Source organism: Chelon labrosus (genome assembly GCF_963514085.1).
Source record: "Chelon labrosus genome assembly, chromosome: 7".
In the NCBI taxonomy this organism is placed as follows: domain Eukaryota; kingdom Metazoa; phylum Chordata; class Actinopteri; order Mugiliformes; family Mugilidae; genus Chelon; species Chelon labrosus.
Window position 1 is genome coordinate 2062541 of NC_140343.1, and position 27581 is coordinate 2090121.

The 27581-nt window shown below is 41.5% G+C and overlaps 3 protein-coding genes and 2 pseudogenes across 5 annotated transcripts; all 5 read left to right on the forward strand.

Annotated features, from left to right (window-relative positions):
• The first annotated feature begins 2888 nt into the window (after window positions 1-2888).
• LOC311490832 (interferon-induced protein with tetratricopeptide repeats 2-like) lies at window positions 2889-5983 on the forward strand. The gene has a single exon (XM_084548554.1). The coding sequence runs from the start codon at window positions 2907-2909 to the stop codon at window positions 4269-4271; it is 1365 nt and encodes a 454-aa protein (XP_084404680.1). The 5' UTR covers window positions 2889-2906; the 3' UTR covers window positions 4272-5983.
• LOC311491103 (interferon-induced protein with tetratricopeptide repeats 2-like) lies at window positions 5576-10228 on the forward strand (annotated as a pseudogene). The gene is made up of 2 exons: window positions 5576-5585; window positions 5975-10228. The product of its transcript is annotated as an interferon-induced protein with tetratricopeptide repeats 2-like (transcript).
• On the forward strand, window positions 9269-15627 carry LOC311491104 (uncharacterized protein). Its single transcript, XM_084548970.1, has 5 exons — window positions 9269-9279; window positions 10140-11441; window positions 12297-12342; window positions 13296-13387; window positions 13947-15627. Exons 1-5 carry the CDS (start codon window positions 9272-9274, stop codon window positions 15253-15255), a joined length of 2757 nt encoding a protein of 918 aa, XP_084405096.1. The 5' UTR covers window positions 9269-9271; the 3' UTR covers window positions 15256-15627.
• A 6244-nt stretch (window positions 15628-21871) lies between these two features.
• LOC311490955 (interferon-induced protein with tetratricopeptide repeats 2-like) lies at window positions 21872-24848 on the forward strand. Its single transcript, XM_084548752.1, has 2 exons — window positions 21872-21885; window positions 22381-24848. The coding sequence occupies exons 1-2, from the start codon at window positions 21878-21880 to the stop codon at window positions 23684-23686; spliced, it is 1314 nt and encodes a 437-aa protein (XP_084404878.1). The 5' UTR covers window positions 21872-21877; the 3' UTR covers window positions 23687-24848.
• Window positions 24362-26375, forward strand: LOC311491105 (interferon-induced protein with tetratricopeptide repeats 1-like; annotated as a pseudogene). The gene is made up of 2 exons: window positions 24362-24409; window positions 24885-26375. The product of its transcript is annotated as an interferon-induced protein with tetratricopeptide repeats 1-like (transcript).
• The last annotated feature ends 1206 nt before the right edge of the window (window positions 26376-27581 follow it).

The window sequence follows — 27581 nt, forward strand, 5'->3', positions numbered from 1 at the left end:
TCGAGAAATGAACCCTTTCTCGAACCAGTTGGCTCAAGTGGTTCGATGCCTCATGAGGCTTCATCTCGCCATCACTACCGGGACCTTCTTGCTGTGGGGCATCAGTGCTACTGGAAATGGCAGAGCATGGGAAAGAACAATCTGGCAAAGGAGTGAGTGTGGAGCTGGTGTCTATATGCTGGGCTGATTGCATGAGATGAGAGACAGGTGTGTGCACAGGTGAGTAGAGTAGACTGAGGAGGTGGGCGTGGCTGGCAGGCTGAGTGGGGCAGAGGCAGGATCTATGGAGAAATACTGAGAGCTGAATGACTGTGACATGTTGCTGTGACATGTTGCTGTGACATGTTGCAGCATCCACTGCCATCACTGCAAGCATCCTGACAAGTGCAACCAGACCTTCTGCAGCCCAAAGCACAATAACTCAATTTATACCAAAGCAGATGGCCCCAGCCAAAAAGCACAATGTTGACGAGGAGTAGGCTAAAAAGATTGCCCGTGATTTTCAGCCCTTTTCTATCATGGTGGACCAAGGTTTTAAAACTTTTGTCCAAACCTTAAATCCTATGTACGCATTACCAAGTAGAAAAACACTGTCCACAACATTAATACCCAACTTATATGAGAGAGATCAGTTTCAGTGATACTTAAACTTGTCCAGTGAGTTTCTATTACAAGGAACAGAAAGTATTTGTTCTTTCTTTCTTTCTTTCTCATTCCCTTTCCTTCACTCTCTCTTCTTGTTTGCCACTCATTGCATTTTCTTGCATGCTCTACACTGTCAAGAACTCCAAATTCCTTCCAACTAGTTTTTAATGTGGTAATTTTGCTCATAGTTATTCAGTTAATTATTAATCAGAGTACCAATCTAAAATTTAGTAAATATTATGAGACTGATTTGATGAATCGGCTATCTTTTCTTTTATCAGAAGGGTGGTGCCCCGAGGTGATCTAGTAATTTAGATCCAATTATTTAATAATAATTATTTATGATAATTATTAATTATTTATGATAGCCAAACCTCAATATTTAGTGCCCTTAGTGCAAAGGGCCAATATAAATGGGATAAAAAAAACAACAACAATCAAAACTGCAACTGATAATCCTTTAATCATCCATTCAATCCAGGTTTGGTATAAACTCTGTGAACTCTTTAAGATAGAAGGATTTCTGTCACATAAACTCCATTATGGGGAAACAGATTGCTACCAATGATCCTTCAGAGTGGCAGCTTTAGATCTTGGCAGGAGAAGGGTATTTGCCGCCTGGAACACTGCTATAAAGACGGAGTATTTATGTCTCTAGAACAGCTAAAAGAAAAGTACAGTCTGACAAATAAAGATTTCCTTAGTTATCTCCAGTTACGTGACTTTATTAGAGCCAATCAAAGAAGAGATAGGAATTTACCCCTCCCACGTCACCAGTTGAGTGTTTGTGTCATGCTGGCCAACCATCATTTAGAACTATCTCTAGGGTGTATACAGCTCTTATGTTGATTTTATCAGTACCAGATATGGATAAATCAAGGGTCAAATGGAAGAAGGACCTGGGAATAACTATTGAGGAGCAGTTATGGAGGAACTTGTGCAGAGATGGGATCACCTCTACTTTAAATTCTAGGTATAGGCTGATACAATTCAACTTCCTGCTTCAGCTGTATATTACCCAACATAAAGCTGTGTGCCCCCAGAGAAAATAACTTATTGAATGCAGAAAAGAAGAAAGACTCTCTACAAAATATGGTGACCATTTTTAACTTATATGGAAAATCTACCAGCACACCAGGTTGACTAATCTCCCTGTATTCAAGCTGAGCTTGGCATTATCTGAGTAGTGATGCCACCCTTTGTCTCTCTCTGTTCCTTTCATTATTGCCTAATGTATTTTATTTTATTTATTCATGTATAACTATTAATATTTTTATTTATTTATTTCTACTAGTCCACTTCCACTTCATTTTTACTTTGCCTCCTTGTGGATATTGAGTTTTTCCTTGATTTGATTTTGGTTTGTCATGTTGTAACTGTAACTTTGTTCTTTTGAAAAAAATCTACATTAAAATATTCAAAAAAAAAAAAAACAAAGATGGTCAATGTTATTTACTTCCCCGGTCAAAATGTTGTGGCTGATCAGTGCCCCACTCTCTAAGGACAGCTGCAGACATTTAATAATCTAAAAGATAGATAATCTTTACCTATAACTATATTAATTTTACAGCAGTCACAAAACGTCCCACCCAATAGTAAATCTCAGAGAGGAACATATTGTGACGTGGCTACACTCTATATGGTTTTATGGAACATTTTGCTCTTGAGATCAGTTTCTGGTTTCAAGGTATGCTTCATGTTGTCTTTACATCATTTATAATTACCTCTTAGTAGAACATTCATAGATATTTATTGTACCCCACCCAAACAAGCAGCATATAAACAGGATGAACAGAGACGTGGATTCAAAGAGTCCAGATCAGAGCTACATGATGAGGTGAGCAGCTGATTCTGTTGATATTTAGCTTTGATTTTCTCTCCTTTAGTCTTCTTTCCTCAGTTTTCCCATCATTGTCTTTTATTCCTGTCTTCCTGGATTTTCCTCCTTTCTGATGTATTCTTTCTTTCTGTTTTCCTACTGATTCTTTATCCATTATCATCGTTCTTTTTTATTTCTTTCTTTCTTGTGTTTCACCAATTTCTTCCTGTTCATGTTCTAACTTACACTCCATGTCTCTTTTCCTCTTCTTCTTTTCTCAGATTTTCTTCATCATTCATCATCATTTCTCTCCTACACATGCTACTTTCTGTTTATCTTATCTTCCTTCCTTCCACAGAGCACATCATATTGCTGTCATGTATTTGTGATTTAATATTTGTCACTTTTATTCTCTATCAGTGCTGCTCAGACTCAGCCAACAATGGAGTCCAAGCTGGAGGCCCTCCAGAGCCAGTTCACCTGGGATCTGGACTCCAGCAGGTCCACACTCTTCCGTATCAGAGACAAACTAGAGGACATTGGTACAGAGGAAGGAAGCAGCTGGCTGGGTCACATTTACAACCTGCAGGGGTTCATCCACTATCAGCTGGGGTTCATTGAAGAGGCCCAGAGCTTCTTCAGCAGGGCCACTGAGGCCTTCCACCAGATGAGGAACACAGTCTCAGATGGTCCCTGGTTGGTGGTGAACTACGGGAACCTGGCTTGGATGCACCACCACCTGGGAGAACGAGCAAAGAGTGAGGAGTACCTGTCAAAGGTCCACGCCCTGATGAACGAGTACCCATCTCCATCAGAGGACGAGCTGCATCCAGAGATCTACGCTGAGAAGGCCTGGACCCTGATGAAGTTCTGTGTAGACAAAAAGCTGCTGGCTGCAGATTACTTCCAGAGAGCCATCAGGATGCAGCCGGACAGGGTGGAGTGGCAGACCAGCCGTGTGTTAGCGTTAGTAAATGCATTCATGTACCGTAGCATTGAGGTGGGGGATGACATCTTGGAGGAAATGGAAAAAGTCAAAGAAAATGATCCAGAGAACTTGTACCTTGCTGCTCTTTACCTTGAGGCATGTGCTCAGAGAGGAACAGACATTAAAGAAGAAGCATGTGAGTTGGCCCAAAAGGTTTTAAGAAAACCAGTTAGCAGCTACAGTGGTTTCAAACCATTACTGAGGCTGTACAGAATCTATTTATCCATGGATGAAGCTATTGATCTGGCAGAGGAGGCTCTGGAAAGACATCCAGATGAGTGTTACATCAAGAGATGTGCTGCAATCTGCTACACAAGGAGGATCTTACATGAAGGGAACAATCCTCTGGACCACAGCATGATCAACAGAGCCATCAGTCTCTCTGAGGAAGTCATTTCTCTCTATCCTCATTCTTCAGTCAAAAGAAAGATATTTCTTGCCAACATCTATGCACAAACAAAGTACAACCCAGATATAGCTGATCAAATGTATGCTGAACTCATGGAAAGTGACCTGGAACCAGAAGGGAAACAGATGCTTTTTAACTACTACGCCAAATTTCTGCATTTCGTTCAAAACGATAGTTGCAAGTCGATAGAGTACTTCATGAAGGCAGCAGAGATACCACAACAATCCTTCTATCGGGAGGACAGCATCAAAAACCTGAAGAAGATCAAAGAAAGAAACAGACACTGGATGTGTGGAGAAATAGAGGAGTTTCAGCAGCTGATTCTGTTGATATTTAGCTTTGCTTTTCTCTCCTTTCCTCAGTTTTCCCATCATTATTTCTTTCTTCCTTTTTTTTTTATACTTTATTGATGAAGGGGAAATTATGTTCCTGCTGTTTGACCCATCCTTTTTGTTCACACAGTAGTGTGTACAGGCCCTCCGGTCCCAAGCTGCACCTCCAACCACTACACCACAGCTCTGATATTCCTCCATTCAGGCGACACAGTGGCATGGTGGTTAGCATTGATGCCTCACTGCCAGAAGGTTCTGGGTTCTAATCCATAGTCCGACTGGTTCCTTTCTGTGTGTAGTCTGCATGTTCTCCCTGTGTCTGCGTGGGTTCTCTCGAGGTTCTCCAGCTTCCTCCCACCGTCCAAAGACATGCTGGTTAGGTTAATTGGTGATTCTAAATTGACTGTAGGTGTGAGTGTCTCTCTGTGTTAGCCCTGTGATAGACTGGAGACCTGTCCAAGGTGGAGACCAATGACAGCTGGGATAGGCTCCAGCAGACCCTCCAGAGGACAAGCGGTTACAGAAAATGAATGAATGTCCTAGTGCAGTGATTCCCAATCTGGGGTACGCAAAGTGACGTAGGGGGTACCTGAAAGAGATTCTGAACTCAGCCTGATTACATTTTGAAACTGAAAAAAGCGGATAACGGGTTGTTTTCTCATTTTCTGATTCGCCACCAAAATGAAAAATCAGAAGACTGTTTTTCATGTGAGCCAATTATGTTAATAGCTGGATTGTAGGACAACTGGCTTTGAAGCTATGTATCAGTTTGCTGCTAATGTAGCTAGTGCTAGGACACCAATTCCCTGAAATGTCTGTGATTGGTGGGCAGGTGCCAGTCTCCTGATGATATAGCTATACTCGCTACAGTTATTTTCCCCCAAGAAACAAGCAAATGTTATTGATTGGGTCTTTAAATTATGTCGTCAACAATTCTGATAACTTTCTGTCATTTGAGCTGTCAAGTCAACAGTCTGAGGTAAACTAGGTCGCCTGGCTAAATGCCAGAAATGGATAAATGACTAAAATGGATAGATTACCCTTCCAACTGCTACCACCAGTCCGCCCACAGGTGAAGATGCACACGCCAGCGACAACAACCCAGGCTATTCCTCAACTTCTTGTGGCTAACGAAGCTGCTAGCATAGCCATGGACAGCGATGAGGAGTCTGAAGTGCGTGAGAGTAGAGGGTACATGGCTGGAGGTCAAATGTCTTAAGGGGTACGGGCTGTGAAAAGTTTGGGAACCACTGTCCTAATGTTTGTAATTTTTGTTGTTGTTTTAGTACATACAATAGCTTGGGCCAAGAAACGATAAGTAATTCTTCATTTCGTATCTGGCAACACTGGTGTATATATTTGGAGAAGATCAGACAGGTATGATGGAGCTTGGTTGTGGAGGGACTTGAAGGTCAATCAGGAGGATCTTGTTCTCAGTACGTTATTTTACAGTTACAGAAGATAAACGATGAATGTTCCTCCATTCTAATTCTTTCTTTCTGTTACATTTAGTCTTTACTCATTCATCAGTTTCTTCCTTTTCATGCTCTTTCTTCTTTCCTTCACTGTTCCCTCTTTCCTTTCCTTTTCTTGTTTGCGATTTTTCTTTCATTCTGTTTTTCTTATTTCTTCTTCTTTTCTTGTCTTTGACCAATTTCGTCCTGTTCATGTTCGAACTTGCACTCAGTTTCTCTCTTTTCCTCTTATTTTTTTAGTTTTTATTGATTTTCATCATTCATACACATGCTACTTTGTTTATTTTATCTTCCTTCGTTCCACAGAGCACATCATATTACTGTCATGTATATGTGATTTAATATTTGTCATTTTTATTCTCTATCAGTGCTGCTCAGACTCAGCCAACACTGGAGGCCAAGCTGGAGGCCCTCCAGAGCCACTTCACCTGGGATCTGGACTCCAGCAGGTCCACACTCTTCAGTCTCAGAGACAAACTGGAGGACATCGGCACAGAGGAAGGAAACAGCTGGCTGGGTCACATTTACAACCTGCAGGGGTTCATCCACTATCAGCTGGGCTTCATTGAAGAGTCCCAGAGCTTCTTCAGCAGGGCCACTGAGGCCTTCCACCAGATGAGGAACACAGTCTCAGATGGTCCCTGGTTGGTGGTGAACTACGGGAACCTGGCTTGGATGCACCACCACCTGGGAGAACGAGCAAAGAGTGAGGAGTACCTGTCAAAGGTCCACGCCCTGATGAACGAGTACCCATCTCCATCAGAGGACGAGCTGCATCCAGAGATCTACGCTGAGAAGGCCTGGACCCTGATGAAGTTCTGTGCAAAGAAAAAGCTGCTGGCTGCAGATTACTTCCATAGAGCCATCAGGATGCAGCCGGACAGGGTGGAGTGGCAGACCAGCCGTGTGTTAGCGTTAGTAAATGCCTTTATGTACCGTGGCATTGAGCGGGGGGATGACATCTTGGAGGAAATGGAAAAAGCCAAAGAACACGATCCAGAGAACTTGTACCTTGCTGCTCTTTACCTTGAGGCATGTGCTCAGAGAGGAAAAAAGATTAAAGAAGAAGAAGCACGTGAGTTGGCTGAAAAGGTTTTAAGAAAACCAGTTAGCAGCTACAGTGGTTTCAAACCATTACTGAGGCTGTACAGAAAGCATTTATCCATGGATGAAGCTATTAAGTTGGCAGAGGAGGCTCTGGAAAGACATCCAGATGAGCGTTATATCAAGAGATGTGCTGCAATCTGCTACACAAGGAAGATATTTTTTCGAGGGGACAATCCTCTGGACCACAGCTTGATCAACAGAGCCATCAGTCTCCTTGAGGAAGTCATTTCTCTTTATCCTGATTCTTCACTGAAAAGAAAGATATATCTTGCCAACATCTATGCACAAACAAATCACAACCAGGCTGCAGCTGATCAAATATATGCTGATCTGCTAGAAAGTGATCTGAATCCAAAAGGGAAACAGATGCTTTTTAACTACTATGCCAAATTTCTGTATATGCGTCGAAAAGATAGTCGCAGGTCGATAGAATACCACATGAAGGCAGCAGAGATACCACAACAATCCTTCTATCAGGAGGACAGCATCAGGCATCTGAAGAAGATCAAAGAAAGAAACAGAAGCCCGATGTGTGGAGAAATCGAGGATTTTCTGGTCAACCTGCAGCACTGAGAGCCAAAATAAAGATGGAACAAGATTGGAGATAAATCAGGAAGATGTTGGTCTTCATGGCCTGAAAAATAAGTTTACAATGATCCTTTTATCAAAACCTGATGTTGTTTAAAGTCTGGAATTAAATCAGATGTATCTAAAATGTAATTATGTAAAGGTGGAATTAAATCATGTAAAACAATAAGAAAATACAAATATTTGTTTTGTTTTTTCTGCTTCTCTGATAAACACTTGATCTAACACAACTCTCTGTGCAGCTCCCAGGATTTAACAAATAATAATACATTTATTTGTGGTGCAACTGTTTAGACTATTAATAATAATAACTACAAAATAATAAAAGGAATCAAGACTTCTGCAATGAGGATCTTGAAGTCAGCATTTCTTTCGTCAAACAGTGCACAGAATCTCTCACAACACAAAGTTATAGGAGAGGAGCTCAGAGAAGAGAAAAATGAAGCAGTATTAATACACAATGATAGATTATCTTCAGTACACGTCATGCTGCCTATCAATAAGCATGTTATCTATTCTCTGGAAGAAGGGAGTATCTTCCTTGAGGTGGCACCAAGGCCTCAGGCCTCCTGCACTCCCCATGAACTAAAAGGCTTTCTACAAAACAATGAATGAACAATGAATACAACCTGTTCAATAAACCTAGACACTAAACCCAATAATTTTCTATCAACAACTCATTGTTACACGTCAGAAAAATGTTAAAGTCACTCTGAAGCAGATTAGCTGCCCAGCAGATCAAATCAACACGTGGACAACAATAAGAGGGATCCAGAACAATAAAGCTGTAAAGCAGACAGCTAATCCATGAGCACTGGATAATAGGGGTTGAACGACTTTTGGATTTTTTAAAGTCGACTAATATGTGATTAAAATCGATTCAACGTTGACTAGACGATGACAGCACTCATAAAACCACAGTAGAAAGTAATGAAATCTATGTTCTTGACCTAAATACATATTGTAGCGTCTCTCACAAAAGAAGCTACGGAGGCTTTTACGAAAAGTAACTGAAGCTTGAACACAAACTACTGTCAGCCGTAGCCAACACCATAAACACCATCAGTCTGACTCTTCTAATATGTGGCTAACTCTCAGCTCAACCATAACTACCATCTCTCCAGTGGTGCATTCACTGACATCAAGGACAAAAACAAACAAACATGCTGTACAGCCACAGCAACAATATCAACTAATGGAACACGACAGAACTGAACATAAACACACAAGCTTATCAATACTGTGTGCTGCAGATATGTTTAGCCTATATAAAACTTTACTGTCAATAGCATATAATAGTACGTGACAGCTGTTGTAAGATAAGATAATGTAACCGGGACAAGCCTTTTCCGTATATAGCAGCTAAAGGTCAATTCACCAGCAAATAGTTGATGTGCAGCCTCGTTCTCTCTGTTACCACAGGACGTTTGGTGAAGTTGTTAACTGACTGCTGTCTTGAGGATTTGGACCGTTCCTCTGCTAGCGTTAGCGGATGTCCTTTCAGATGAATTGCAGTAGTACTTAAGTTGTATTTCAGGACTGACATGTCACGGTAGTGTGGGCTTAATTTTTAGTGAAGAATATCCACAAACTTGATGAACTGCTGCTAGTTTGCCGCAACACTTTGCCCACTGGGCTCCTCACCTGTCTTCTAGGAGGCGTCCATGTTGTTATTGTCACATGATCAAAGACTAGCCGACTTCCTGCTTAAAACTGACTTAAAATAATATCTTGTCCAGTGAGTTTCTATTACAAGGAACAGAAAATGCACTGTGAGCTCAACATTACATCATTTATAATTACCTTTTAGTAGAACATTCATAGATATTTATTGGACCCCACCCAAACAAGCAGCATATAAACAGGATGAACAGAGACGTGGATTCAAAGAGTCCAGATCAGAGCTACATGATGAGGTGAGCAGCTGATTCTGTTGCTATTTAGCTTTGCTTTTCTCTCCTTTAGTCCTCTTTCCTCAGTTTTCCCATCACTGTCTGTTATTCCTTTCTTCCTTTTTTACTTACTGATATTCCTCCATTCGGGAGGCACAGTGGTGTGGTGGTTAGCACTGATGCCTCACAGCCAGAAGGCTAATCCATGGGTGTGGAGTTTGCATGTTCTCCCTGTGTCTGCGTGGGTTCTCTCCAGGTTCTCCAGCTTCCTCCCACCATCCAAAGACATGCTGGTTAGGTTCATTGGTGATTCTAAATTGGCCATAGGTGTGAGTGTCTCTCTGTGTTAGCCCTGTGACAGACTGGAGACTTGTCCAGGGTGGACCCCACCTCCAGACCAATGACAGCTGGGATAGGCTCCAGCCCCCCGTGACCAAGCAGTTACAGAAGACAAATGATAAATGTTCCTCCATTCTAATACATTACTTTCTTTCTGTTACTTTTAATCTTTACTCATTCATCAATTTCTTCCTTTTCATGGTCTCTGTTTCTTCTTCCCTCCCTTGTTCCCTCTTTCCTTTCCTTTCCTTGTTTGCGACTCACTGACTTTTCTTTCGTTCTGTTTTTCTTCTGATCCATAATTCTTTATCCATTATCTTATTTCTTTTTCTTCTTTCTTTCTTGTCTTTCACCAATTTCTTCCTGTTCATGTTCTAACTTGCACTCAGTTTCTCTTTTCCTCTTCTTTTTTCTTTTTTTCTAGATTTTCGTCATTTCTACACATGCTATCCTATGTTTATTTTATCTTCCTTCCTTTCACAGAGCACATCATATTACTGTCATATATACGTGATTTAATATTTGTCATTTTTATTCTCTATCAGTGCTGCTCAGACTCAGCCAACACTGGAGTCCAAGCTGGAGGCCCTCCAGAGCCACTTCACCTGGGATCTGGACTCCAGCAGGCCCAGACTTTTTATCCTCAGAGATGTTCTGGAGGACATTGGCACAGAGGAAGGAAACTGCTGGCTGGGTCACATTTACAACCTGCAGGGGTTCATCCACTATCAGCTGGGCTTCATTGAAGAGTCCCAGAGCTTCTTCAGCAGGGCCACTGAGGCCTTCCACCAGATGAGGAACACAGTCTCAGATGGTCCCTGGTTGGTGGTGAACTACGGGAACCTGGCTTGGATGCACCACCACCTGGGAGAACGAGCAAAGAGTGAGGAGTACCTGTCAAAGGTCCACGCCCTGATGAACGCGTACCCATCTCCATCAGAGGACGAGCTGCATCCAGAGATCTACGCTGAGAAGGGCTGGACCCTGATGAAGTTCAGTGTAGACAAAAAGCTGCTGGCTGCAGATTACTTCCAGAGAGCCATCAGGATGCAGCCGGACAGGGTGGAGTGGCAGACCAGCCGTGTGTTAGCATTAGTAAGTGCCTCTAAGCACCCTAGCATTGAGCAGGGCGTTGACATCTTGGAGGAAATAGTAAAAGCCAAAGAACACGATCCAGAGAACTTGTACCTTGCTGCTCTTTACCTTGAGGCATGTGCTCAGAGAGGAACAGACATTAAAGAAGAAGCACGTGAGTTGGCTGAAAAGGTTTTAAGAAAACCAGTTAGCAGCTTCAATGGGTTCACACCATTACTGAGGCTGTATCGAATCTATTTATCCATGGATGAAGCTATTAAGTTGGCAGAGGACGCTCTGGAAAGACATCCAGATGAACGTTACCTCAAGAGATGTGCTGCAATCTGCTACCAAAGGAAGATCTTACCTGAAAGGGACAATCCTCTGGACCACAGCATGATCAACAGAGCCATCAGTCTCTGTGAGGAAAGCAATTCACTTTATCCTGATTCTTCACTCAAAGAAAAAATATTTCTTGCCAACATCTATGCAAAAACAAATGACAGGCAAGCTGTAGCTGATCAGATATATGATGAACTGCTGGAAAGTGACCTGGATTTAGAAAGGAAACAGATGCTTTTTAACTGCTACGCCAAATTTCTGTTTTTCCGTCGGAACGATAGTCGCAAGTCGATAAAATACTTCATGAAGGCAGCAGAGATACCACAACAATCCTCCTATCGGGAGGACAGCATCAAAAACCTGAAGAAGATCAAAGACAGAAGGAGAAGCTCGATGTGTGGAGAAATCGTGGATTTTCTGGGCAACCTGCAGCACTGAGAGCAAAATAAAGATGGAACAAGACTGGAGATAAATCAGGAAGATGTTGGTCTTCATGGCCTGAAAAATTAGTTTACAATGATCCTTTTATCAAAACCTGATGCTGTTTGAAGTCTTGAATTCAATTCAGATGTATCTAAAACATAATTATAGCTAAAATGTAATTACGTAAAAGTGGAATTAAATCATGTAAAACAATAATAAAATAAGAAACAGATCATTTGACAATTTGACTTAAAAATAAAGAAAGAATATTAATATACAGCCAGATGCACAAATAGTAACAACTCATTGTCACACATCAGAAAATTATTAAAGTCACTCTGAAGCAGATTAGCTGTCCAGCAGATCAAATCAACACGTGGAGAACAATAAGAGGGATCCACCACACCAGCCTGCTGCCCCAAGATAAATACAATCTTTAGTTCAGTTCCGGTTTCAAGTGATGCTTCATGTTGTCCAGTGAGTTTCTATTACAAGGAACAGAAAGGGCACAGTGTGCTCAACTACAGCTATTACAGAAAAAGTGTCCCAAACCAGACAAACGGAGCTCCGTACTCCGCAAAGTTAACATTGAGGCAGGGAATAAAATCGCGTACCTCCTCCTCTTTGTGGCGCCTCCGTGTATCACCTGTAGAGTTGGCGGGAACAACATAGTATATGGAATCCCTCGCTCTCACAACCGCTGTTTCACCGCATTGTATGCCTTGCGTTTCTTCATCACCGTTGTGGAGAAATCGCTGTAAAAAGAGACCATGGATCCACTGTAGATTATCCCGCCGTCCTGGCTCGCCCGGCGTGCCGCTTCCATAACCCTCTGTTTTGTCTCTGAATGCGTGGAATCGTAGCAGCAGCAACCTGGAGCTCCTGTTCGGGTCCGGTTTAGGTGTGAGGGTGCGGTGAGCTCTCTCCAGCTTTATGCGGTCGGCCTTTGTGGTCATCTGTAGAACGCGAGGTAGCCATGACTTGAAAAATTCCACAGGCTATCCAGTCTCAGTACCCTCCGCCAGGCCGACCACTCAAATATTAAGGTGCTTGCTGTAGTTCTCGGCCCTGTCCAAACTCTCCGCAAGGGCACTGACCTGCTTTTCCAGCTCCACTATCCTCGGCTCTTGTGCTGTGTGCTGTCTAGTAAAATAGAATAGGTCCTTATTGTCACTGTCACAAGTACAACAAAATTAAAAGTGCTCTCCTATCAGTGCATCATTGAATAAAGATATAAAAAAAGAATAAATAAATTAAAAAAAAACATATAAGAACATTAGCAGCATAAGTAACACACCCAGTCATTGCATAAAAACAGTAAAGTGCATAATATGTTTTTGTAGCCTAGCCTCTGCTTCATCTAGCCGCTTGCCAGCGCCCTGGAGTTCCGTGGCAAGCGTATGGATAGTCTCGGCCAAAGGGCTAAGTTTTACATCAGTAAGTTTAACAGTGTTGTGAGTCATTTCGCTCAGAGCTTTAGCAGGGGTAGGGTCAAGCCCATCCGCGGTTTCAGATTCGGTATGATTGCCATCTTGTGTATCGTCGCCGGGCTCGGATGAGACATCTTTTTTGTCTTTGTTTCCTCTGGTTCTCCCCATCTTGTCGAAAGACTGTGGCCAAAACTTTTCCAAGGACTGTTGTGTTCATAAAAAAAATTAGCCCACGGCAACACCATAAACATCGTCAGTCTGATGGATTCAACGCAGAACCTTCACGCTAACCACCACACCAGTCTGCTGCCCCGAGATAAATACAATCTTGAATTCAGTTCCTTTTTAAAGTGACGCTGCATGTTGTCCAGTGAGTTTCTATCACAAGGAACAGACATCGTTCATGGTCATCTTTTAATAGAACATTCATAGATATTTCTTGGACCCCACCCAAACAAGCAGCATATAAACAGGATGAACAGAGACGTGGATTCAAAGAGTCCAGATCAGAGCTACATGATGAGGTGAGCAGCTGATTCTGTTGATATTTAGCTTTGCTTTTCTCTCCATTAGTCCTCTTTCCTCAGTTTTCCCATCATTGTCTTTTATTCCTGTCTTCCTTTTTTACTTATTGATGTTCCTTCATGCTGATACATATTTTCTTTTTTTCTTTATTCTACATTTTCTTTCTTTTTTCACTTTTAATCTTTACTCTCTGACATCTCATTCATCCATTTCTTCCTTTTCATGCTGTTTGTTCTTTCCATCCCTTGTTCCCTCTTTCCTTCACTCTCTGTTCTTGTTTGACACTCATTGATTTTTCTCTTTTCTTTTCCTTTTGATGCATAATTCTTTATCCATTGTCTTTTTACCAATTTCTTCGTCTTCATATTCTAACTTACACTCTTTCTCCTTTCTTCTTCTGCTTTTTTTAGTTTTTCTAGATTTTCTTCATCATTCATCATCATTTCTCTCCTACACATGCTACTTTCTGTTTATTTTATCTTCCTTCCTTCCACAGAGCACATCATATTGCTGTCATGTATATGTGATTTAATATTTGTCATTTTTATTCTCTATCAGTGCTGCTCAGACTCAGCCAACACTGGAGTCCAAGCTGGAGGCCCTCCAGAGCCACTTCACCTGGGATCTGGACTCCAGCAGGCCCAGACTTTTCCGTCTCAGGGACAAACTAGAGGACACTGGTACAGAGGAAGGAAACAGCTGGCTGGGTCACATTTACAACCTGCAGGGGTTCATCCACTATCAGCTGGGCTTCACTGAAGAGGCCCAGAGCTTCTTCAGCAGGGCCACTGAGGCCTTCCACCAGATGAGGAACACAGTCTCAGATGGTCCCTGGTTGGTGGTGAACTACGGGAACCTGGCTTGGATGCACCACCACCTGGGAGAACGAGCAAAGAGTGAGGAGTACCTGTCAAAGGTCCACGCCCTGATGAACGAGTACCCATCTCCATCAGAGGACAAGCTGCATCCAGAGATCCACGCTGAGAAGGCCTGGACCCTGATGAAGTTCTGTGCAGACAAAAAGCTGCTGGCTGCAGATTACTTCCAGAGAGCCTTCAGGATGCAGCCGAACAGGGTGGAGTGGCAGACCAGCCGTGTGTTAGCATTAGTAAGTGCCTCGAAGCAACGTGGCAATGAGCTGGGGGATGACATCTTGGAGGAAATGGTAATCGCCAGACAACGCGATCCAGAGAACTTGTACCTTGCTGCTCTTTACCTTGAGACATGTGCTCAGAGAGGAACAGACATTAAAGAAGAAGCACGTGAGTTGGCTGAAAAGGTTTTAAGAAGACCAGTTAGCAGCTACAGTGGTTTCAAACCATTATTGAGGCTGTACAGAAAGCATTTATCCATGGATGAAGCTAATGATCTGGCAGAGGAAGCTCTGGAAAGACATCCAGATGAGCGTTACCTCAAGAGATGTGCTGCAGTCTGCTACAAAAGGAGGATCTTACATGAAGGGAACAATCCTCTGGACCACAGCATGATCAACAGAGCCATCAGTCTCTCTGAGGAAGTCATTTCTCTCTATCCTCATTCTTCAGTCAAAAGAAAAATATTTCTTGCCTTCCTATATGCAAAAACAAATCATAGCCAAGCTGCAGCTGATCAAATATTTGATGAACTGCTGGAAAGTGATCTGGATGACGAAGCGAAACAGATGCTTTTTAACTACTACGCCAAATTTCTGTATTTCAGTCGGAATGATAGTCGCGAGTCGATAGAATACCACATGAAGGCAGCAGAGATACCACAACAATCCTTCTATCGGGAGGACAGCATCAAGCATCTGGAGAAGATCAAAGAAAGAAACAGAAGCCGGATGTGTGGAGAAATCGAGGAGTTTCTGGTCAACCTGCAGCACTGAGAGCAAAATAAAGATGGAACAAGACTGGAGATAAATCAGGAAGATGTTGGTCTTCATGGCCTGAAAAATAAGTTTACAATGATCCTTTTATCAAAACCTGATGCTGTTTAAAGTCTTGAATTCAATTAAAATGTAACTAAAATGTAGTTATGGCGAAAATGTAATTATGTAATGGTGGAATTAAATCATGTAAAACAATAAGAAAATAAGAAAATTAACTGTTTTGTTTTTTTTCTGCTTCTGTGATAAACACTTGATCTAACACAACTCTCTGTGCAGCTCCCAGGATTTAACAAATAATAATACATTTATTTGTGATGCAATTGTTAAAACTAAAGTCTTAAATAAAAATAAAATATTAATATGAATACAGTTAGATGCACAAATTGTCACTCATTGTCACACATCAGAAAAATATTAAAGTCACTCTGAAGCAGATTAGCTGCCCAACAGATCAAATCAACATGTGGAGAACAATAAGAGGGATCCAGAACAATAAAGCTGTGAAGCAGACAGCTAATCCATGAGCACTGGATAATAGGGGTTGAACGACTTCTGTCAACTAATATGTGGTGAAAGTCGAGTCAACGTCTATGTTCTTGACCTGAATACATATTGTAGCATCTCACACAAAAGAAGCTACAGAGGCTTTTCTACAAGGTAACTGAAGCTTGAACATGGGTACTGTCAGCTGTAGCCCATGGCAACACCATAAACATCCTCAGTCTGATGGATTCAACCCAGAACCTTCACACTAACCACCACACCAGTCTGCTGCCCCGAGATAAATACAATCTTGAGTTCAGTTTCAGTTTCAAGTGAAGCTTCAAGTTGTCCAGTGAGTTTCTATTACAAGGAACAGAAAGGGCAGCGGTGCTCAATGTTACGTCATTCGTAGTTGCCTTTTAATAAAACATTCACATAACGAAAATGTAATTACGTCTACAATTGAATTATATAAAGGTGAAATAAGAAGAAAACACAATTAACTGTTTTGTTTTTGATTTAACACAACTCTCTGTGCAGCTCCCAGGATTTAACAAATAATAATACATTTATTTGTGGTGCAACTGTTAAAACTGAAGTTTTAAAATAAGAAAGAATATTAATATGAATACAGTAGGATGCACAAATAATAATAACAACTCATTGTAACAGATCAGAAAAATATTAAAGTCACTCTGAAGCAGATTAGCTGCCCAGCAGATCAAATCAACACGTGGTGCTCTTATTTAAATAAAAATAATGATGTTTCCTTCCGTTTTTAAATAAAATGACTACACCATTAATCTCCTCCTACCTTCTTCTGCTTCCAAGGGCGCCAACTTTGAGCTCAGGCTGCTAGCAGCATATCTCCCACACACACCTGGCAGTGACAGTCCTTACACGTGACGTACAAACGACACAAACGAAGCAAACCACAATAAAATAACTTCTCACGGGTTCTAACACAGAATACAACAAGTAAATCATTTGTTTGCATGTTTTAGCAACTCTGGAGCAACGAGAGCATGCTGTTACAACGAGAAAGGAGCAGGAAGTCTAGTGTCAGTAGTAACAGGAAGTAGTAGAAGAAGAACTGTGCTCTTCAAAATAAAAGTGGCAGAACAGCATCATTTACCATACACAAAATTTGCTGCACTCACAGCCAGAAGGTTCTGGGTTCTCATCAATGGTCCGACTGGTTCCTTTGTGTGTGTAGTTTGCATGTTCTCCCTGTGTCTGTGTGGGTTCTCTCCAGGTACTCCAGCTTCCTCCCACCGTCCAAAGACACACAGAAAGGTCCAAGCAGTGCATGGATGTGAACCCAGGACTTTCTCGCTGTGAGGCATCAGTGCTAACCACCTCATCACTAATAACATTCATTCATTCATTCATCTTCTATACCTGCTTAGTCCTGTTAAGGGTCGCGGGGGTCTGCGGGGGTCTGCTGGAGCCTATCCCAGCTGTCATCGGGCGAGAGGCGGGGGTACACCCTGGACAGGTCGCCAGTCCATCGCAGGGCTAACACAGAGAGACAGATAACCATTCACACTCACATTCACACCTACTGCCAATTTAGAATCATCAGTTAACCTAATGAGCATGTCTTTGGGAGGAAGCCGGAGTACCCGGAGAGAACCCACGCAGACACATGGAGAACATGCAAACTCCACACAGAAATGTCAGCCGGCCCATGGATTCGAACCGGTGACCTTCTTGCTGTGAGGCATCAGTGCTAACCACCTCACCACCGTGCCACCTGAGATAATAACAATCAATATTAATTCAATTCAGTTTTATTTATAAAGAGAAACTGGTGATAAATCCGGAAGCTGTTGGGCTGCATCAGATTCTACATGTATGTTTTTTAGTTAGATGTGTGTATCTATGACAGATCTAGGTTTATCTCATTTCTCCTGCTGTCCTCTTCTCTCTTTTCTGTCTCTACCCGGCTGGCCTTAGGCAGATGGTTCCCTCTGAATGAGCTGGGTTCTGCTCAAGTTTACTTCCTGTTAAAAGGGAGCTTTTCCTTGCCACTGTCGCCTTCAGGCTGCTCTGGGGGGAGTTTTCTAAAGCGTCTGGAGTCGATTTCTGTCGTTACTGACGCTATATAAATAAAATTTAATTGAATTTCTCTCTATCCTCATTCTTCAGTCAGAATGCAAGCAGCTCTTGCAAACATATATGCAAAGTCAAAACGCCAAGATGAAGGGGACCAGATATTCAGAAATCTGCTATTAAGGGATCTGGATGATGAAGAGAAACAGGTGGTTTACAACTCCTATGCAAAGTGTTTATATTTTAGCCAAAAAAGAGGAACAAAAGTCGATAAAATACTTATGGCAGCAGAGATACCACAACAGTTCTTTTTTCGGGAGGACAGCCTCAGGAAGACTTAGATAAACTTTATTCATCCACAAGGGAAATTGCTTGGTCACAGTAGCTTAGCTGCACATAAAAAACACTCTTAAGAACCACAGATAAAAGAAAGATTAAATTAAATTTAATAAAATAAGTAAATTAAAGCTGCAGGCAGCGATGAACGGGCCCTCGCACCCCATGCCCGTCAGGGACCAGCAAGGACGGGGGTAAATGCACCGTGCACGTCTGTGCAATTGTATATTTTTCAGAGCACATCATCTGTGATAGCTGTAAGTCTTGGCTGTTTTGAATGTATTCTCTCTGTGGCATCAAAGTAAGTTAAAACAGCTTCACACCCACACAAATGCAATGGCTCCATCTGCTGGACAAAGTAGCACACTACTTGAAATGATGCCAGAATTAAGGAGACAGTCAATCATTTCACTTTCACAACCAGAACAGGCCCAAATTTCAACGAAAACGACATTGAAAGAGACATTCAGCTCGTTGGCTCTGTCTGGGCCGCCGTCCTGTTGCTTGGCTTTGATGTTAAAGCCAGTGATCAACTTCATGCCCCTCCACACGTCCCGGGCGTTGTTCTGCTGGAGCTTGGCCTCCAGCTTCCTCCTGTAGGCGTCCTTACATTTCCTCAACTGGACCTTGAGTTGCCACTGTATCCTCTTCAACTCGTCCTTATCTCGAGATCTGAAGGCCTGCTTCTTCTTGTTCAGCAGATCCTTCAGCTGGCTGGTGATCCTGGGCTTGTTGTTAGGATAACAGTGGACAGTCCTTGTAGGGATTACTGTATCCTCACAGAAGTTTATATAGTCTTTGATGCAGTCCGTCATGCTGTGTATGTCATTCCTGTGGAGCTGGCAGAGCACGTCCCAGTTAGTGGTTTCAAAGCAGTCCTGCAGAGCGTTGCTAACCTCCTCACGCCACCTCTTAACTGTCCTTGTGGAGGCAGGCTGTCTCTTCGCTCCTGCCGCCGTTCTTCTTGCCACTCTGGACCATGTCTCTATCCACCTATAGAGTCTTGAAGTTCTAACAAGCGCACACAGGTCGTCCATCTTATTTACCAGAGATCTCACGTTCTCTATAAGGATAAATGGCTGGTTTGAAATTCCGTCTCCGCTCTTTCACTTTCGCTCCAGCACGGCATCCCCTCAGGAATCACAGGCCTTGTTCCGGACAGCACAAGGGTTGACAACGCTAGCAGTTGCTCTCGTGTCTATACGGATGGACGGTCACTCTGCTGACCGCTACAGCTCAACACGGAAAGTCCAGAAAAAATGAACAAAAAGCAGCATTAAGACAAAAACAGACAAAAAACATGGTGATTGATTTTTGGCAAAGAATTCAAGGATAAGTTCGAAAAAAAAGATCAAAGGAACACACAAGAATAACTTAAAAAGAATCACGGAGCTACTGGTGACCTGCTGCCACTTTCAGGCGTCCAGGTGCAAATAGGAATCAAAGAAACATTTACCAAAGACAAATCGAGGAGTTTCTGGTCAACGTGCAGCACTGAGAGTCAAAATAAAGATGGAACAAGACTGGAGATAAATCAGGAAGATGTTGGTCTTCATGGCCTGAAAAATAAGTTTACAATGATCCTTTTATCAAAACCTGATGCTGTTTAATCAATCAATCAATCTTTATTTATAAAGCACTTTAAAAACAACAAGGTTGGCAAAACTGCTGTACACAGACATGAGAATATAAAAATACAAAGAAAAATTTAAAACAAGATTAAAATCATAAAACCAATAAAACAATATAAACTATAACAACCAACATCTCATGCTGAGTTAAAAGCCAAAGAGAAAAAAATGTGTTTTAGGAGAGGATTTAAAATGAGGAAGACAGTCGGTCTGTCTAAAGTGCCAATTTTTCTACGGTTCAGGGCCAACAACTGCAAAGGCGCGGTCAAGTTTCATCTTCCTCTTTTTTTCTGCTTCTGTGATAAACACTTGATCTAACACAACTCTCTGTGCAGCTCCCAGGAGTTAACAAATAATAATACATTTATTTGTGGTGCAACTGTTAAAACTAAAGTTACAAAAACAAAAGATAATCTGACAATTTGACACTTTTAAAGTCTTAATTATTGTTTTTCTGATGTTTTTATCTTACTTTTACTCATGTACTTCTTTTCTGGTATGTATTTTAATTGTTGTTTGGTCTCTTGTAAAGTACTTTGTTTCACCTGTGGATTGTTGTAAAGTGCCATATAAATAAAGTACATTACATTACATTTTCTCTTGAGTTCAGCTTCGGTTTCAAGTGATGCTTCATGTCACATTACAGTTTTTGTACGTTGCTTGAACACGTTTTGCAAAACTTGGCTCAGTGTTTCAAAACTCTTCACACAAGCAAAAAAGACAAAACACTGGGAAATAAACCATTCACATCTATGTCAAATTGAAACTTTGCCATCAAAACCTAACAATCCGTTGTCAAAATGTCACTCTGATGACAAAATGACAAATGACAAAAAGTACAGTAAATTCAGTTAAAGCAAAAATAAAACAAAAATAAAACAAACAATACACTACTGCGAACAGAAAAACACAATTCTGCACAAATGGGCTTATGGATCCTGCCGTCTGTTTGCGTCCACCCCCAGCAGGTCTTCTAGCCATTCTGTAGAAAAATGCAACCACAAATTGTTATTGTTTGCTTCTTTTTTTACAGTACTGAATATACTGTATTTTACTGTATTTACCATACACAGAACTGAAACATCTCAACACATCATCACGGAATGTTTCACAAAACTACCACTTTTGTTCGAAAAGGAGCATTAGCCACCCTGCAATACAGTACATGTGATACGGTAACGTGATATGATACAGTACTGTAAATACTCTAGATACAGTCTGGGTAGAGTAGAGAGTTGAAGACATACCTGTTTTCCAGTCAGAATGTCCTCATTATGGATGACACTGTGAAACGGCTTAGATTAGGGTGGACTCTCTGCCCAGCTTCCCTCACAGTCAGGCCATGGTTTATGACATGGTCCACCAAAGTTGCTCTTATGTCATCCGAAATAATGGTCCTTGCATGGCCTCTTCGACCACGTCCTCCTCTCTCTCTCTGTCTTCCTTTTCCTCTGCCTCTAGCTGTCCCTGCCTCCATGCTTGCAAAGTTCTCAAAATGGCTTAACTGAGGTCTTTTTGTATCTGGCTGATTGGTGTTCAGTTTTTTAAGTAAGTATTTTCTGGTGTGTGTCTAAGTGCTTTCAATAAATCAATGTGTGTTATATTTTGAATAGATGTGTTTTCCCAATGGTACCCTGAGATTTCATTTTTGAACTAAGTGTCTTATGTAGGAAATAGTGTGTAGTGTACAGCAGCAAGTGTCTTGCAGAAAGGGGCAAGTGTGTTACAGAATTTCAGCTAAAGTGCAAAGCAGCGCTTTTGTTTAAGGTATGGTTACACTTTGTTTAAGGTATAGTAACAACATCTTCAAGTTATGTTACTTTGGTTTAAGCATGTGTCTATAGTGTTCAAGCAACTGGCAAAAACTGTAATTAAGAAGTCTTAAATTGAAACTGACAGGTTGAAAAATAATTTACTCTCCTGTCTGGCGCCTGAACATAATTTTGACTAAGCCTACGCTGCACAATGAGTTTCTATTACTAGAAAGAAGAAGTGTACCATCTGCTCAACGTTATATGGAACATCTGTGGATTTGTATTGGACCCCACCCAAACAAACAGCATATAAACAGGATGAACAGAGACGTGGATTCAAAGAGTCCAGATCAGAGCTACATGATGAGGTGAGCAGCTGATTCTGTTGATATTTAGCTTTTTCTCTCCTTTAGTCCTCTTTCCTCAGTTTTCTCATCATTGTCTGTTATTCCTTTCTTCTTTTTTCACTTATTGATCTTCCTCCATTCTGATAAATTTCTTTCTCCGAAACTTTCTTTCATGTTTAATTTTTACTCTACCATATCTGTCATCCATTCCTTTTCATTTTGTTTCTTCTTTCCTTCACTCTCTCTTCTTGTTTTCCACTCATTGATTATTCTTATTTGTTTTCCTTCTGATACGTATTTCTTTATCCATTTCTTTCTTTCTTTCACCAATTTCTTGCTGTTGTTATTCTAACTTGCATTCCATTTCTCTTTTCCTCTTCTTCTTTTCTGAGTTTTTCTAGATTTTCTTCATCATTCATCATCATTTCTCTCCTACGCATGCTACTTTATGTTTATTTTATCATATTACTGTCATGTATACATGATTTAATATTTGCCATGTTTATTCTCTATCAGTGCTGCTCAGACTCAGCCAACACTGGAGTCCAAGCTGGAGGCCCTCCAGAGCCACTTCACCTGGGATCTGAACCCATGCAGGTCCAAACTTTTGTTCTCCAGAGATATAATGGAGGACATTGGTACAGAGGAAGGAAACAGCTGGCTGGGTCACATTTACAACCTGCAGGGGTTCGTCCACTATCAGCTGGACTTCATTGAAGAGGCCCAGAGCTTCTTCAGCAGGGCCACTGAGGCCTTCCACCAGATGAGGAACACAGTCTCAGATGGTCCCTGGTTGGTGGTGAACTACGGGAACCTGGCTTGGATGCACCACCACCTGGGAGAACGAGCAAAGAGTGAGGAGTACCTGTCAAAGGTCCACGCCCTGATGAACGAGTACCCATCTCCATCAGAGGACGAGCTGCATCCAGAGATCTACGCTGAGAAGGCCTGGACCCTGATGAAGTTCTGTGCAGACAACATCCTGCTGGCTGCAGATTACTTCCAGAGAGCCTTCAAGATGCAGCCGGACAGGGTGGAGTGGCAGACCAGCCGCGTGTTAGCATTAGTAAGTGCCTTCAAGTACCAAGACAATGAGCTGGGGGATGACATCTTGGAGGAAATGGAAAAAGCCAAAGAACACGATCCAGAGAACTTGTACCTTGCTGCTCTTTACCTTGAGGCATGTGCTCAGAGAGGAACAGACATTAAAGAAGAAGCACGTGAGTTGGCCCAAAAGGTTTTAAGAAAACCAGTTAGCAGCTACAGTGGTTTCAAACCATTACTGAGGCTGTACAGAAATTATTTATCCATGGATGAAGCTATTGATCTGGCAGAGGAGGCTCTGGAAAGACATCCAGATGAGCGTTACCTCAAAAGATGTGCTGCAATCTGCTACAAAATGAAGATCTTATCTCCAGGGGACAATCCTCTGGACCACAGCATGATCAACAGAGCCATCAGTCTCCTTGAGGAAGTCATTTCTCTCCATCCTCATTCTTCAGTCAGATTACAAATAGCTCTTGCAAACATATATGCAATGTCAAAATGCCAAGATGAAGGGGACCTGATATTCAGAAATCTGCTAGAAAGGGATCTGGATGACGAAGAGAAACAGGTGGTTTACAACTACTATGCAAAGTATTTATATTACAGACGAAAACAGGAACAAAAGTCAATAAAATACCACATGAAGGCAGCAGAGATACCACAACAATCCTTCTTTCGGGAGGACAGCATCAGGCGTCTGAAGAAGATCAAAGAAAGAAACAGAAGCTGGATGTGTGGAGAAATCGAGGAGTTTCTGGTCAACCTGCAGCACTGAGAGCCAAAATAAAGATGGAACAAGACTGGAGATAAATCAGGAAGATGTTGGTCTTCATGGCCTGAAAAATAAGTTTACAATGATCCTTTTATCAAAACCTGATGCTGTTTAAAGTCTTCAACTCAATTAAAATACAACTAAATTTTAATTACAGGTAAAATGTAAGTATGTAAAGGTGGGATTCAATCATGTAAAACAATAAGAAAATACAATTACATGTTTTGTTTTTTCTGCTTCTGTGATAAACACTTGATCTAACACAACTCTCTGTGCAGCTCCCAGGATTTAACAAATAATACATTTATTTGTGGTGGAACTGTTAAAACTAAAGTTACAAAAACAAGAGATAATAAGACAATTTGACACTTTTATTCTCTCATTTAATGTTTTTATTATTTTTTATCTTACTTTTACTCATGTACTTGTTTTCTGGTGTGTTTTTTTTTATCATGGTTTGGTCTCTTGTAAAGTACTTTGGTTCACCTGTGGGTTGTTGTAAAGTGCTATGTAAATAAAGTACATTACATAACATTTGCTCTTAAGTCCAGTTCTGTGAGTTTCTATTACTAGGAACAGAAAGGGCACCATGTGCTCAATGTTACATCATTCACAGTTGCCTTAGAACAGTCATGAATTTGTACTGGAGCCCATCCAAACAAACAGCATATAAACAGGATGAACAGAGACGTGGATTCAGAGTCCAGATCAGAGCTACATGATGAGGTGAGCAGCTGATTCTGTTGATATTTAGCTTTGCTTTTCTCTCCTTTAGTCCTCTTTCCTCAGTTTTACCATCATTGTCTATTATTCCTTCCTTTAACTTATTGATCTTCCCCGATTCTGATAGATTTCTTTATTCTAGTTTTTCTTTCTTTCTTTTAGCTTTACTCTCCTATATCCCATTCATCCATTTCTTCCCTTTCATGCTGTTTTTTCCTTCCCTCTATCTTCTTCTTCATGACTCATTTTCTTTCTTTTTGTTTTCCTTCTGATATATAATTATTTATCCATTATCACCTTTCTTCTTTTTCTTTCTTTCTTGTCTTTCACCAAGTTCTTCCTGTTCATGTTCTAACTTGCACTCTGTTTTTCTTTTCCTCTTTTTTCTTAGTTTTTTCTAGATTTTCTTCATCATTCATCATCATTTCTCTCCTAAACATGCTACTTTGTTTATTTTATCTTCCTTCCTTTCACAGAGCACATCATATTACTGTCATGTTTTTGTGATTTAATATTTGTCATTTTTATTCTCTATCAGTGCTAGTCAGACTCAGCCAACACTGGAGTCCAAGCTGGAGGCCCTCCAGAGCCACTTCACCTGGGATCTGGACTCTAGCAGGCCCAGACTTTTTATCATTACAGAGAAACTGGAGGACATTGGTACAGAGGAAGGTAACAACTGGCTGGGTCACATTTACAACCTGCAGGGGTTCATCCACTATCAGCTGGGCTTCATTGAAGAGGCCCAGAGCTTCTTCAGCAGGGCCACTGAGGCCTTCCACCAGGTGAACACAGTCTCAGATGGTCCCTGGTTGGTGGTGAACTACGGGAACCTGGCTTGGATGCACCACCACCTGGGAGAACGAGCAAAGAGTGAGGAGTACCTGTCAAAGGTCCACGCCCTGATGAACGAGTACCCATCTCCATCAGAGGACAAGCTGCATCCAGAGATCTACGCTGAGAAGGCCTGGACCCTGATGAAGTTCTGTGCAGACAAAAAGCTGCTGGCTGCAGATTACTTCCAGAGAGCCATCAGGATGCAGCCGGACAGGGTGGAGTGGCAGACCAGCCGTGTGTTAGCATTAGTAAGTGCCTCTAAGCAACGTGGCATTAAGCTGAGGAAAGACATCTTGGAGGAAATGGAACAAGCCAAAGACCACGATCCAGAGAACTTGTACCTTGCTGCTCGTTACCTTGAGGCATGTGCTCAGAGAGGAAAAAAGATTAAAGAAGAAGAAGCACGTGAGTTGGCCCAAAAGATTTTAAGAAGACCAGTTAGCAGCTACAATGGTTTCAAACCATTACTGAGGCTGTACAGAAAGCATTTATCCATGGATGAAGCTATTAATTTGGCAGAGGAGGCTCTGGAAAGACATCCAGATGAGCGTTACCTCAAGAGATGTGCTGCAATCTGCTACACAAGGAAGATCTTATCTCAAAGGGACAATCCTCTGGACCACAGCATGATCAACAGAGCCATCAGTCTCTCTGAGGAAGCCATTTCTCTCTATCCTCATTCTTCAGTCAAAAGAAAAATATTTCTTGCCAACATCTATGCACAAACAAATCACAGCCAAACTGCAGCTGATCAAATATACGCGGATCTGCTGGAAAGTGATCTGGATCCAAAAGAGAAACAGATGCTTTTTAACTTCTACGCCAATTTTCTGCATTTCAATCGCAACAGGAGTCGGATGTCGATAGAATACCACATGAAGGCAGCAGAGATACCACAACAATCCTCCTATCGGCAGGACAGCATCAGGCGTCTGAAGAAGATCAAAGAAAGAAACAGAAGCTGGATGTGTGGAGAAATCGAGGAGTTTCTGGTCAACCTGCAGCACTGAGAGCCAAAATAAAGATGGAACAAGACTGGAGATAAATCAGGAAGATGTTGGTCTTCATGGCCTGAAAAATAAGTTTACAATGATCCTTTTATCAAAACCTGATGTTGTTTAAAGTCTTGAATTCAATTCAAATGCAACTAAAATGTAATTATGTAAAGGTGGAATTAAATCATGTAAAACAATAAGAAAATACAAATAACTGTTTTTTTTTCCCTGCTTCTGTGATAAACACTTGATCTAACACAACTCTGTGCAGCTCCCAGGATTTAACAAATAATAATACATTTATTTGTTGTGCAACTGTTAAAACTAAAGTCTTAAAATAAAGATAAAATATTAATATGAATACAGTCAGATGCACAAATAAGTCATTGTCACACATCATCAAAATATTAAAGTCCCTCTGAAGCAGATTAGCTGCCCAGCAGATCAAATCAACACGTGGAGAACAATAAGAGGGATCCAGAACAATAAAGCTGTGAAGCAGACAGCTAATCCATGAGGAACTTTAATTCTCTTTTTACCACTGGCACTCTGACACTGTGAAAACTATAAAATAGACAAAAATTACAAATGCCTTAGGACCATTTCCACAAATAATACATATAAATCATATTTACATTCTTAAACTTAATGAATCGCAGTGACAGTCCTTACACGTGACATACAAACGACACAAACGAAGCAAACCACAATAAAATAACCTCGGACAAGTTTCTACAAGTAAATAATAATAAATACGACAAGTAAATAATTTGTTTGCATGTTTTAGCAACGTGAAGGGAGCAGGAAGTCTAGGATAAAAAGATTCGGGATCTGGCTCATAACCGACCATCAAAGACCATCTAGACGTCGATTTAACCGACTCAGTTGAGTCCTACCACATTTGACTGATGTAGAATCAATAAACGGCACCATTCAAACATCTTACATCTCACTCTGCACAGAAACACAACGTACTACCCGACCTGACCACCGTCAAGCAGCGCAGACTGACGCACTCACTTACGCACAGTACGTAGAGAAACGAAACTTACCCAACTGCTGCTCGTGGATCCCTGCCTGCTCGACTGGAGGCACTGAGCAGTCAGCAGACACTCACTCTGTCGGCAGAGAAACGAAACTTAACCGACTAGTGGGTTGTGATACCGTTAGATTTGGTATCGATCCGAAACCATATACATATAGGGGCGGTATCGCCAATACCGATACCAAAATCGATACTTTTTAATACTTAAGGTGGATGCATCCAGGGGTGCAGATTCGATGTCAGGTTGGGTGTGTGTGTGTGTGTGTGGGGGGGGGGGGGGGGGGGGGGCAAGGTTTAT

Coding starts and splice junctions, on each gene's coding strand:
- LOC311491104 (XM_084548970.1), top strand. Junction 11,442..12,296: donor GATTTTCTGGGCAACCTGCA/GCACTGAGAGCA, acceptor GTGGAATCGTAG/CAGCAGCAACCTGGAGCTCC. Junction 12,343..13,295: donor GGTCCGGTTTAGGTGTGAGG/GTGCGGTGAGCT, acceptor GAACATTCATAG/ATATTTCTTGGACCCCACCC.
- LOC311490832 (XM_084548554.1), top strand. CDS start 2,907: ATGGAGTCCAAGCTGGAGGCCCTCCAGAGCCAGTTCACCTGGGATCTG.